Source organism: Drosophila melanogaster, chromosome 2R (genome assembly GCF_000001215.4).
Source record: "Drosophila melanogaster chromosome 2R".
Lineage (NCBI taxonomy): Eukaryota > Metazoa > Arthropoda > Insecta > Diptera > Drosophilidae > Drosophila > Drosophila melanogaster.
The window spans coordinates 15,358,295-15,371,582 of record NT_033778.4 but is presented as its reverse complement, the minus strand read 5'-3'; the positions used below and the strand labels follow the sequence as shown (position 1 = coordinate 15,371,582).

At 45.4% G+C, this 13,288-nt stretch overlaps 2 protein-coding genes across 3 annotated transcripts in view; one reads left to right on the top strand and one right to left on the bottom strand.

The window, feature by feature from the left end:
* The first annotated feature begins 62 nt into the window (after positions 1 to 62).
* Pms2 lies at positions 63 to 3,509 on the top strand. The gene is made up of 8 exons (NM_057675.4): positions 63 to 264; positions 327 to 486; positions 544 to 687; positions 755 to 1,323; positions 1,377 to 2,013; positions 2,076 to 2,789; positions 2,844 to 3,097; positions 3,150 to 3,509. Exons 1-8 carry the CDS (start codon positions 139 to 141, stop codon positions 3,243 to 3,245), a joined length of 2,700 nt encoding a protein of 899 aa, NP_477023.1. The 5' UTR covers positions 63 to 138; the 3' UTR covers positions 3,246 to 3,509.
* The window catches only part of unc-5, a 27,829-nt gene continuing 17,823 nt past the window's right edge, over positions 3,283 to 13,288 (bottom strand). For both annotated transcript variants that reach the window (NM_001299521.1, NM_137189.3), the window contains 7 exons: positions 12,834 to 13,004; positions 11,115 to 11,168; positions 9,283 to 9,600; positions 6,942 to 7,070; positions 6,645 to 6,837; positions 5,799 to 5,872; positions 3,283 to 5,740 (listed from right to left, as the gene is read on the bottom strand). In NM_001299521.1, the coding sequence (NP_001286450.1) occupies positions 4,428 to 5,740; positions 5,799 to 5,872; positions 6,645 to 6,837; positions 6,942 to 7,070; positions 9,283 to 9,600; positions 11,115 to 11,168; positions 12,834 to 13,004 (2,252 nt within the window). In that variant the 3' untranslated portion in view covers positions 3,283 to 4,427. The remainder of the gene's footprint in view (positions 5,741 to 5,798; positions 5,873 to 6,644; positions 6,838 to 6,941; positions 7,071 to 9,282; positions 9,601 to 11,114; positions 11,169 to 12,833; positions 13,005 to 13,288) is intronic.

Below are 13,288 nucleotides of genomic sequence, written 5' to 3'. Positions count from 1 at the left end.
CCCTCTAGCGTATTTCCGATGTACAAACTTTTTGTACTCCGTATCCGATTAGTTAAGTCATATAATCTGGTCACACAGCAACCTAAAGAGCGCCATAATTTTGTGAATTAGTGCACTCGTTGCATTTAAGCCACAATTATGTTGGAAACCAATTACAATGCTGACACGGAGGAAGAGCCGGATGTGCCTCCACCAACCACCGCGTTGTCGGGTCAGATAAAGGCGATTGGCAAGGATACAGTGCACAAAATATGCTCGGGACAAGTGAGATACAAAATTATTTTTTTTCGTTCAAGTTCCTTAGACCTGGACTCAATTCATTTTAGGTGGTTCTCAGCTTGGCTGTGGCTGTCAAGGAGCTAGTGGAGAACTCAATAGATGCGGGCGCAACGCTGGTGGAGATCAAGCTAAAGGATCAGGGACTGCAGAGCGTAGAGGTCAGCGATAATGGCAGTGGCGTGGAGGAAATGAATCTGGAAGGCATGAGTAAGTGCAGCCAAATCTACAATGATGCGGAACAATAGTTAATCCCACTGCACACAGCTGCAAAATACCACACCTCAAAAATCCGAGAGTTCGTGGACCTCCTGGGCGTGGAAACCTTTGGATTCCGTGGAGAGGCTCTGAGTTCACTGTGTGCCTTGTCGGATATGGTTATCCAAACCCGGCACAAGTCTACCGATGTGGGTGAGTTATGGACGGAACCCTACGTTTAACGCTACTTTTATTCCATTAAAAACGTCCACCTTTCTAGGGGTTAAGGTGGAACTGGACCATGAGGGCAGGATCAAGAAGCGATCTCCTTGTGCCCGTGGAGTTGGCACCACCGTCCTTCTGGCAAATCTTTTTTCCACACTGCCAGTTCGTCGGCGTGACTTTACCCGGAACATCAAGAAGGAGTTCACCAAGATGTGCCAGATTTTGCAGGCCTATTGTCTAGTTACCAAAGGTGTCCGCATCCTTTGCAGCAATCACACTCCCAAAGGGGCCAAAACTATTGTGCTACAAACGCATGGTGACCAGGAGGTCATGGCCAATATATCAGCCATATTTGGAGCACGCCAGGCCGCGGATCTGGTGCCTTTAAAGTCTCCTTTTGGCCAGGGCCAGCTGACCGAGGCGGAATTGCGGGCTGATCTAGAATCTGGTGCAGATTTAGCCGATACTACTTCTCCTCAAATCAGCACCGAGGATGTAGAGCGTCTTAATCAGGCGGACTTCCAACTCGAGGGGTTCATTTCCAGTTGCCGACATGGTGCTGGACGCTCTAGCAGAGATCGCCAGTTCTTTTTTGTCAACTCGAGGCCCTGTGACCCTAAAAATGTGAGACAAACCCCTTTAAAATGCTTAAATAAAGTAAATAATTTATACTGCAGATAGCCAAGGTGATGAACGAGGTCTACCATCGCTATAACGTCCAACAGCAACCCTTTATTTATCTCAACATCATCACGGCCCGTTCTGATGTGGATGTGAATCTCACGCCCGACAAACGCCAATTGCTGATAAACAACGAGCGAATTCTTCTGCTGGCGCTGAAAAAATCCCTGCTGGACACCTTTGGCCAAACTCCAGCTACATTTCAAATGCAAAACACCACAATTGTGAGCATGCTGGAACCCAAGACAAATTCTGGTAAAACTAAATTCCCTAAAGAATCAAGTAAGGACGACCAACACGAAGAAGTATCCGAAGAAGATGTACCCACTACCTCCACGCAAAGGTTTATGGATGTGCTCACCCAGTGGCGACGTACTGGCGATACAAAAGGTACAGCACCGTCAGTTCCAGTAAAGCGCCGGTGCAGTGAATCCGAAGAATTGGTTACCCGAACGTTAAAAATGCAAAAGATTCATACATTTCTCAGCCAAGAGTCACCCAATGAGCAGAGTTCCAAATGCGAGGCAGAATCTGATGCAGCAAGTGATGTTGACATGGCAAAAAAAGACAAGACGCAAGTCTCCTTGGATAATAGTTTCCTGAACCTGAAAGAGCTGGCTAAGGAGTCTGAGGGTGAGAAAGCTTAACTATCATATCATCGTTAATAAATTTTAATTTATTCAAATTGGTTACAGCTTATGATCTTTTAACGAAACCACAGAATACACCTCGCATTGATTGCAAGGTTCTGACCCCAATTAAAAGTCGTCGCAGTATTTTCGAGTTTAAGACTGATGCTATGGCATTAGACAAACAGGAATCACCGGCAGAACTCAATTCCCAACCGCCTAGTTTCACTCAGCTGTCGGAAGAAACTGATATTGCTAGCGACGAAGATGACCACATTGAGCTGCCCACTCGGATTGAGTTCGATGAAGAGATGGAGGAGGGTCTGCCATCAAATTTTTCAAGCGGGGAAATAACTACTTCTCTAGAGGAGATCGCATCTTCTTTAAAGGCCCACGAGCAACAGCAGCGTGATCGGAGGACTCGAACCAAACTTCAGCGTCTGCGCTTCAAGACGGAAATTAATCCGAACCAGAACACCAGTGCAGAAGCAGAACTTCAGCGTGAGATCGATAAGGAGGATTTCGCCCGCATGGAAATAATAGGACAGTTTAATCTTGGCTTTATCATAGTCAAGCTAGAGGATGATCTATTCATAGTAGATCAGCATGCCACTGATGAAAAGTACAACTTTGAAACGCTGCAGCGCACAACTCAATTGGAGTATCAGCGCTTGGCAGTGCCGCAAAATCTCGAACTAACTGCGGTTAACGAGATGGTGCTATTGAACCACATTGATGTGTTCGAGAAGAATGGCTTCAAGTTTGAAGTAGACCACGAAGGTGGGATTTCAACTGACCTTCTGTTATTTTACTTATAAACGATTGCCATTTCAGCTCCTGCCACGAAGAAGGTGCGTCTGTTGGGCAAGCCGCACAGCAAGCGATGGGAATTCGGCAAGGAGGACATTGATGAGCTCATTTTTATGCTGCAAGATGCGCCCGAAGGCACCATCTGTCGCCCGTCTAGGGTGCGAGCTATGTTTGCCTCACGTGCTTGCCGAAAATCGGTGATGATTGGTACAGCTCTTAGCAGGAATACAACGATGAGAAGACTGATCACACAGATGGGAGAAATTGAACAGCCATGGGTATGTAAATGTACAATTTGGAATTAAGAATTGCAAATTCTCAGTTTTATAGAACTGTCCACATGGACGTCCTACGATGCGACACCTCATAAACATCGCAATGCTAATTAATAGTGACGAAAACGATGAGCAAGAGCCTCCGGCCTAATAGAAACGACTATGTGTAAAAAATCAGTTGTTAAATTATTGTTGCAGTTTTAATTTTATTTAACTTTTCGTTTGAGCCACTAAGTATACGTCATTGTTCTGTAAATGCTTACTTGATTAACGATTAAACGACAGGATCAGACTTACATCTAAAGACAAATACAAAGGTTATCACTTGAGTATGTCTAACAAACTACTCGTTTTGTTGTTTTGTTTTATAACTATTACTAGATGTTACACTAAATATATATATATATATATATATGGGTACGCTTTATATAATTTGAGAGGCTACATACTTTAGGGTATATGTGTGCTATGTTTTAGTTTTGATTACTAAATGCTCCTCTTCTTTAGTGACTATTCGTACCTAGAGTCGGTTGAGAAATTCAACGATTTGGCAAACAGTTTACAACTACCGCATTTGAATTAAAATGTTTGTCGGTTGTCTTTCGTAGTTGGCCATCACTTACTCTATGTATTTTGGCCTATTGCCCCATGTGAACTCGTATCTTACAGCTGTCGTATCGTACACAAACAGTTTTTCACCGTAATGCTAGAGTTATGTGTTTAAAACTATAAGTTTGCTAAGCCACAAGTATAATTAAACGCTACATTCTTCCTGTTTAGTGTATAAAATGCATGGCACCCATAGGGAACAAAGTTCGTTGAGCAAGTTACCTTAGAACACAACACTACAGTAACTTAGTGACTATGACTACAGCTACACTTTGATCCAATATTCTTTTCATTTCGATTCCAGTTTTCCACATTTCGTTTCGTTTTTCGTTCGCGTCGTTCATACATTTTGTAAATAAAAGGCAACTCATGAACATTTTTTGTTTTTAACAACAAGGGGCCATGAGCCTCACGCTGATTTCCCCCCATCTCACTTTAACAAACTTTGCAGGTGGTTCAGTTCTTAGGTGTTACTTGTTTGTTGGATTAGTTATCTTTGGAAACAAATAGTGATTTGTCACTGGAAACAGGGTGAAGTTAGGTAAAACTGGCAAAACTTTTAAAAACTCAACGGATACATTGAACGCTTTTCGTTTCCGTTTTTGCGGAATGGAATTTCAAAATGTTTACCCTTAAAGCTTTTTCTGTTAGTTTCAGAAATACTAAATTCATGTTTTACTTCCGTTAAATATCTTTGTAATATAGCGTATGAAGGGAACGTGCCTTAAATCCACAAAGGGCCTATGGTTTCAACTATGATGTCTAGCACATCCTGACGTCCCATCTCCTTAAGCGTCAGCAGGAGTGCCATTATCGTATGTGAAACTGAGTTGGAACTACTACCAGGACTGCTATTCGCTCGGCACTCCCACAGATTCAGGATCTGTTCGGTGGGCGAGGCTTTGGTGGCAAAGTACGCAATATATCGGTCGGTATTCAGCTTCTTGGCCAGTAATCGCCAATCCCGCTCGTCCGCCCGTGGAGGATCCAAGGCGCCGCAGATCAAACGCTTCGTGGCGTGCGGCAGCTGGACGAAGTCCATCACACAGCTTTCGTTTACATAGTTGCCCTGGCGGTCAATTGAGATGGTGGTGTTTGTGGTGGATGCCAGTTCCTCTGCCGACCCGCTCATAGAGTGCGCTGGAATGTTAAAGGTGTAGTAGTCGTCCTCGCTGCCCTGGCCAAAGTCCACGCACAGGCTGTTCTGATCCTGCCTCCTCAAGCTAAACTCGCAGTGCAGAATGGAGTTGTTGCTGAGGATGTGCTGGTAGGGTATGGCATGTTCGTAGGGAGCTGCTGCCTCGACATCCGCGCTTCTCACCCGGATGTTTAGATTTCGGCTATTCAGGGTAAACGCAAAGACCTGGCTCTCGCCAAGAAAACTGCCACCCAGCTTGGCCTCCACATTGGCGCAGATATCCCTGCTATTGGGGAAGTCCTTGACCACGTAAATCCGCAAACTGCAATTTGCGTTGCTGGGTGGTGTATGTTGACTGAAGGCCAGCAGCTTCATCTTGATCGAGGGTTGTTGAATCCTCGGCTCCGCCACCACGGTGAAGTGACCCAGTTGCTCAGTCATAATGAACACATGCGTCGCCTCCAGCTGTACGAACATGGGTGTGTTGATGGTTTCCTCGCCGACAGAAACTGCCCGCCTCCAGTTGACACTCAGCTCGTCGTGTTCGCTGTCCGCGTGATAGATGTGAACATGCCACTGCTCCGGAGCCACCAGGCAGTGGGGAATCTTCAGGATCACTGGTTTCACGAAGCTGTAGTTCCGCGGGGCACTATGAACCACACTGCTGCACAGAATGGAGCTCTCGGTGGCGCAGGACACGCGACTGCACTCGTCGCTCAGCAGCAGCAGGGATACGTGCTTCTTGACGTGCTTTCCAATGGCGTGCTCCGGGACAAAGAGCAGCAGCTCGCCGCCATAGAGGCGGAGCTGTCCTCCTGCGCTTCCCAGCATCTCATATGTGCTGCTCTTTGAGGCATTGAGTATGGACAGCTTGCCGTTCATATCGAAGGTTGAGTTCGCTGTTGGATGACAGGAATATTTAAACCGATTCAAATCAAGTTAAACTTGGTTTCTTACATGTATCAGCTGTGGAGGATTCCCCGGTCTCTGACAAATAGTCCACGCTTAGATGATCTATTGGATTAGTGTAGCTGAAAGTAAAACCAACCCACAATGATCAGAATCGTTTATTATTGGAAAATGGGCTTTAAAAATATGAACTTAAAGTTGAGGGTGTTGGAATGTAAGAGAATGTTAAGAGTTTATATCTACACATTGTTAAAACACTGGAAGGGAAGTTATGGAGGAAGTAATTCTCTGTGAGCACCACATTTTCGTGCCAAGAATAATAAAAAGCGCATAACTATTCTCGTTCTTCGGCGAATTTTAATGTCGTATGAGTCATATTAAAATGTAAACTCCTGTCATGAACAAGTCTTAGAATTTATGAAACCAGACGCACTCCAAATATATAATGTATAGAGTCCATAACATGAAGTAATATAGCATATGAGCGCTCATCAGATAATTAATAAAATTGAATATGTTCACTTTAATGTCAAAGTGATATTAAATGCAAAGATTCATATTCATATATATTTTAATTAAATAGTGAACCCAAAAGATGAAAGGGCAATGGAAAAGTATTTACGAAATTTAGTCGAACTCATTGGAATTTAATATTTTTTTTTTGTATCTTCGAAATATACGTACTAAGGACTCAGGAACTCCAATGGCATCAAATGGCATTAAAGATAATCCCTCGATATTAAAATGTTTCATGGCTTATTGGCAAGCTGTAAAGTTTATGGCTATAGTATTTATACCATATTGCAACCAAATCAAGACTCAAGAGTACCCAAAGGATAAAGGGACATATAAAAGGGCGAACTAATAACATTGATGGCTTATTTGTACACTTACTTGGCGGACAGATTGGGCACGTCGTAATGGTGCTCGGTGACGCCTCCACAACCGATGCCCATGCCCATGATGTGCTCGCCGGGCAAATAACGATGTCCGGGATTGACGTAATCGTATCCCATGTTGCTGGCCTCGATGTGCATGCGCATCTCCTTCTTCTCCACAACGCCGGGCATATAATCCGCGTCCATTACTGCAAACGGAGTCGAAATAAACACGGTCAATTGCTGGCGACCAACGCAACGTTGTACGGACGCAGGACGACCGACGCAGGACACTGGAGTCCTTTGAACTCACCTGAACGGGCCATGTTGTAATGGGGATTGGTGCGGATGCCACGGCGAGCGCAGCAGATCAGTGCGGTCCCGAAGGCGAAGCACACCGCCGTTATGAAGGCCAATCCCAGATAGAGGGTCCAATCGAAATCTGCAATGGTGAAGCGATGCGCACTCATATTAAACTGCTGAATCGGCTGATTGTACCCCGTAATTTTACTTAAGGGAAAGTTTATTGGCACCTAGGTCGTTAGCTTTTTTTATAGTCTCACAGAAAACTTTTGTAATGAAGTAATGAAATGGCGGAATTACATTTTCAAAATCTTTAAAAACTTCATAAATAATTGAAAATATATATGGATCTTTTATTCTAAAGAGCGGAAAGTACAGAGTATTTCCGAATTCAATCTCCAAAGTGGAGTCTTAAAATCAGTTCACCTTCTAGGGAACTGAACTGGCAATATAGCCAGCCTGCGAACCAAGATGCCACCACCCCATCCCCTTCCAATTGCCAATCTTTGTGTGCTTGGGCATTAAAAAAAAAGGAAACCAAGAGATTTCTGCGTAAATCCGCCACCCTCATGCTTTTCAGGATGCCTGCCAAGCAAAATCCACACATTCATGGACGTTGAGTCAACCCGAAACCGAAACCAAACCGAACTGAACCGAACTGAGCTGAACTGAACTTTTCCATAACCAAACAGGCATCCTCTCACCCATTGTCATCAATCCCGAGCAGCCATGCGTATCCGTATCTGGCGGAGCGGAGCAGTGTATGTCTGTATTTAATGTTTTATGTTTGTATGCTCATCCCCAGTCCAGCTTCGTCTATTTCGCATTATAATTCGCCGGCGGCCCCCCGTCGCCAGCAGTCAGTTGCCCGACATCCCAGATTCCGCAACCCAAACCCCATCTATGGTGCCCATCTCCATCTCCATGCCCAGCTCCATTCCCATATCCACACCCACTGCCACCCATCCATTGGACGCCCATTGTTGCGCTGCCTGTTTCCGTTGCTGTGATTGTTGTCGTCATTGTTGCCGGCGCTGGCGGTGACTGGTTGTTGGCCAAAAAGGAATCGCTGCAGCGCAAGGAATTACTCTGTATATATTATGATTATTATGCCGTATATAGTACAGTCAGTGGTGTGCTAGCAGGGCTAGAAGTGGGTGGGCGGACGCATTATACAATGTATGAAATGAGCAATTATATTCGCTGTAAATCAGCGGCAGCATCGGAAACAGCGATAGAAGTAGAAGTTGAAGACCCTAGCAGCATCCCCAGCTGGGATACTCCAAGGATCTTGCAGCTTTCGTTTTCCCTTTGCTTTTGTGCATTTTGCATGCTGGCTTTTTTACATCCATATATATATATATATATATATATTGTGTTGCTTTCTTTTTTTTTTTTTTTGCCTCCTGCAAGGGACATCAAAAGGGGATTCGTCTCCTTGGTCTGACAAATACGCTTTTAATATCAGATGGTTGAGTACGAGATGCTGACAATGGGCCATGATGAAGCCGCAGGTATCGGTGGCCCCAGGGATTTGCCCGGATTGCTCGAGCTTTAGCGAATCGTAATAAAATCGAAAATAAGCTGCAGAGTGTCACAGCTCTTCGAAAACTTTTCAGCAGGCAATCAAATAAAGGACAAACCTGCCAAAAAAGCCGAACAACTCCTGGTACTCCCTGTGTATCCTGATCCTTTCAATTACACACTGTGACAGCCATCTAATTGATCCCCATGGACCGCACAAAACTATGTTTGAGTTGGGTCAATCGCACAATTTTCCCCTCTAGCCGCCCTGCCGATGAAAATCGAATCGCAAACAGCAACAATGACACGGGAAAAGCCCCGGATTGGGGTGGCAAATGGGTGTGTGGATGCTGATGCTGATGCTGCTGTCTTTGCCGCACGCCTAATTATCTGGCAAAGCACATAAACCCTCGGAAGACTTGTGTGGGACCCCCACTTAAATCTCAATTCCAAGTGGTGCTGCTGCGATTGATTTGCGACCCTTCTTCGATTGGGTCCGGGATTCATTTGGGGCGATTGAAAGTCGCAAGTTGAGAGCTTACAGCTGGGGGTCCTTTGGGGTGAAAAGTGAAATGTCCTGGCCATGCTTTCTATACCATCTATACTTCCATTATATATATATAAATAAGCCCGTGGTCGTGCACAAACAAATGCACTTGGTTAATTTCCCATTGTGACAATCAGCGTTGAGTGCTCATCTTTTGTGCGAGGGATTCTGGGATTCTGGTTTTGTGGATGCTGCACTCCGGCTTTGCTGTTATTGTTGTCTAACTGTCTACTTTGTTGATCCTGCCAGGCATTCATCCTAGTCATGAGCACAGACTTACCATCCTTGCCAATCTGGCACTGTTCGCCGCGGCATTCGGCCGTTTGTATGTCTTTTCCGGCGCACAATGATTTGCCATATCCCGGGATAATGTCGGAACTGGAGCCAGTCGCTTCGCTGGGGCTTCCTACTGCGCCCACTCCTGCAGCGGCGATGAGGGCGGCCATGCCCACTCCGGGAGCTCCCAGGAGCAGATCACCGGCTTCCTCCGCCTCGGAGGAAATCTGAGTCTGGCCCTGAGTCAGGCACTTCCGGCGACGCACTTGAATGCACTCCGCGGAGCAGATGCTCCAGTCACTCCACGCCGACCAGCGGGCCACTGTAAATGGAAGAGCAGAGGCAAAAGCACAGGCAGTTTAGAAATCAAAAGTCATATTAACATGATTTAGCACACATTCCCGACAGCGGCACTCCCCGGGTCATATATCAAGACCATCGGGGCCACAACCATGGACGTGGCATTCCAACCCCCCCCCCCCCCCTTTGTTCACAGCTTCTCCGGCTGCACAATTACGGTCTAATAGATGGTCCATGGGGAGAAATCGAAAGTTTGTTCCCACCATAAAATTAGTGGGTCTTCCTCCACTCCTGATTCCCATTTCCCGTTTTTTTCTTAACCCCCAAAACTCCACTGACGACGCCTCTGTTGATTTGTGGGGTTTGGTTTGGGCTGGTTTCTGCGTGGGTGGGTGAGTAAAAGTGATTGTCATTTTAATGCTTTTCTATTTTCGCATTTTCTTTGCTATTTCAATTTCCACTAAATGAGGGGGAGAAAGCGGAAAGTCCGAAAGCTAAACAAAAAGCCAAAAATGTCCATGGTGTGATGCATGCCAATGGCAGCTGAAATATATGTTCGACAGCTATGCACTGAGAAAAAGAAGTTGACTTGAATCTATTCAAAGCGATTCAAGTTATTCAAGTTATTCTTAATGAAAACAGATACAATTAACAAGCCTACTTTATAAACATAATACATATGTGTACACTCTTTTCTCTGGTTTGATTTAATCGAATTCAAAATGTTTTCATTAAGTTACTTCTTTTGCAATAATATTCATATTTCCACATGTCTGCGATGGTTTATTTTAATTATGTATTTAGTTCCTGGGCTAGTTTTTCGCTAAGTGTGCGCACATCCTGGTATAAATACATCGGCATTTGGCACTTCCTGTTTTGGAAACATAAAACCACCCTCAGAAAGGGCGCACAAAATTCCGGACTTGTCGCCAGCCATCATCACATTGCCAGGCATTTAGTTTTCCCCGCTGCCACGCCGTGCGCATCCTGATCCCCAACCCATCCCGCCTGTCAATACCCATCCCAGGACGTATCCTTTTCGACCCCAGCCAAAAACCGAGACCCAGAACTAGACCCAGACCCAGACTCAGACTGTTGCATGAATCAGAGAGCGTGAGTCGTGGTAAGTGATTTTTAAGTTGCTATCTGCCGCAGTGACGTCACCAACAACTACCCCGTCGCAAAGTAAGTCACTTCAGTTAAAGTCAGTTAAAGTGCGGAGGATTTTTTTTTGGGGGAAGTCCCGAAACGAATGACGCCACGGTTGGTTGGATGCTGATGCCTCCGGTTCGGGTTAACACGATTGTTTATTGGATTGTTAAGGACCCAGTGGATAGCGAGGCGACCCCAACTAAAAAATTTAACTGTCGTCGGCTCGTTAAACATTCAAGTTTAACTGCTCGAACACAATGTCGATGTATTGAATCCTTTGGAACCCCCATCCACCCATTCGAGTAGCCCCATCCCATTGGATCCTGAAACGGCTCGGAAGCCTTTGAGGGAAATGCATATTGTCGGGCTTTCGGTTCAACTTACTGCGCTTACTCGACGAAATGTCAAATCCATCAGGGCTCACGATTTGAGTGTCCTCTGTTGTTGGCGGGCGACGATGGCGACGATGGCGACGGGACGTCAGGACGACGGGACGTCAGAGCGACAGCGTAATCACGGGGCGTTGGTGGGCGTGGCAGCGGCAGGACCATAAGGTTGACACGGTTCCATGGGGATGAAAAGTCGTCCGGGGACAAAAAAAAAAAAGGAAGAAAAACGAAAGCCAAGCGAAATTTAAAATTAATTTTATGACACACTTTTCATAGAAAAGAAATACCCGAGCCCACAATGGCGTCCCCCTCTTGACGACCGAAAGGCCCCCTTCTGGAGCACAGTATATACTCGTAGTCCACCCACCCATTTCCCATCACCCATTTGGCCCGCTTGTCTGTCAACAATTGCTCATTGCTGTGCCCGCTGTGCGCCTGGCCAAGTATCCTACGAAATCTCCGTGTGGGTGAGTATCTGTGCGAGCACTACAATACAATACAATGCAATACAATAAATTTACATGAATAAAAGTGAAGAGTCTCAAACACATGCCGCCCGTGCGTCTGTCAAAAAGAGCGCCCCAGCTACCACCGTCCGACCCATTCCATGCCACTCCACTCCAGATTTCATCCTCACATCTCCAGTCCTCAATGCTGAGTCGCACCAAGTCTCTGGACTGCCTTCCCCCGGATTCATTCCTTTGTCACCATTTAGTCGGTGGCACGCCGGCGGCAGGCGTTCCCCACTGCCAAAGGCGGCGGCCCAATCTATCCATCTATATACGCATCTCGCATGTGGAGATATCTGTCGTCGGTCCGAGGAACCGAATGCGTGTTTAAAATGAAATACTCAGCACTCACTCAAAAGTGTATTATACCATTGTTCGGTCGGGGCATGTTGACTATGTACTGGGGTTGGTCTATATTTAGTTCTAGTGGGTATTAAGTTATTAATCTTGAAATAGGCATTTTTTGATGTACTCATTATTGTAAGAAATAGTTATCGCTAATTGTTGAAATAAGGTGTGTCAAAAAGTTATAATGAGACTAACTTTAAACCGGGAAAATATTTTGACATCTAGTAACTTTGATTGCTGATAAAAATCTGTAGAAATTTGTAAGAACCATGCGGATTAGTCTTAAATAAATTTAATATTAAAATATTTCGTTCAGCTGTTGTACTTTGTAAATTAATCCCAATGCCACTCCCATCATTCAGGTAAATCCGCTCCCTTTCGGATTATGATAATTCACTGAGGTCCTTAGAGTATGTCTAGTTCGCATTGACCCTCAAAAGCTTATCTTGTCTTTTATTTCTCATCTTTTTTTTTTGTGAAACGCCCCCTGAACTTTTGCGTTGTGCAGTGCTTTGTATTTTGGGCAGTCCTTGCCACTCCACACCATCCTGGTATCCTCATGTCCGCCCTGGTGTGAAAAATACGCGTTGTTCTCGACGCTCCGGGAGATGTATCGACAGAAGCAGCGGGGCAACCAGATGGGGATTTTCAGGTGGCGCCCAAGCTGGAATCCCGGCCGCAAAATACCATTTAAATTGACAATTTTGGCTTCTGCTTAACATCTGCCTTTAAGCATTTTCCCATTCCCATTTTCCCCCCAAAAACCCCACAGCAGCACATATAATGGGCCCGTATAATGGGCGTGTTGGCCGCAATTCGATGCGCCCACAATTTTGCGGATGACCGCAGGAACGTACCTGGACATGCGGCGCAGTCGGCGGACTTCTGGATCTGGGGGCCCGGACACTGGGCGCCCCCATTCAATGGCATCGGATTGTTGCAGGTGCGCGAACGCTTCCTTCCCTGGCTGGGCTTGCCCGCACACTTGCATTCGCGCCATGGACTCCAGGTGCTCCAGCCACCGTTGACTGTGGGATGAAAACGGAAAATAAAACAATTAAGAGCTTTATCGACCTGCAATACCAAATGATTTTTCGCTACTCCATTTAAGGTGCTATGCGATTTTTGGCCATATAATTTAAGAGTATATTAGTGTAAAATGATTATAGTTCCTCAGTTCTATTAGCAATAAATTTAATAAAATTTCATGGAAAATGATTAAAACCGAGAACCCCCAGTAAATGGGGTTTCTTTCTGGAATTTACAGCATGAAACCTATAAATTTTTAATTTGCCCCAAAGCCCATCTGTAC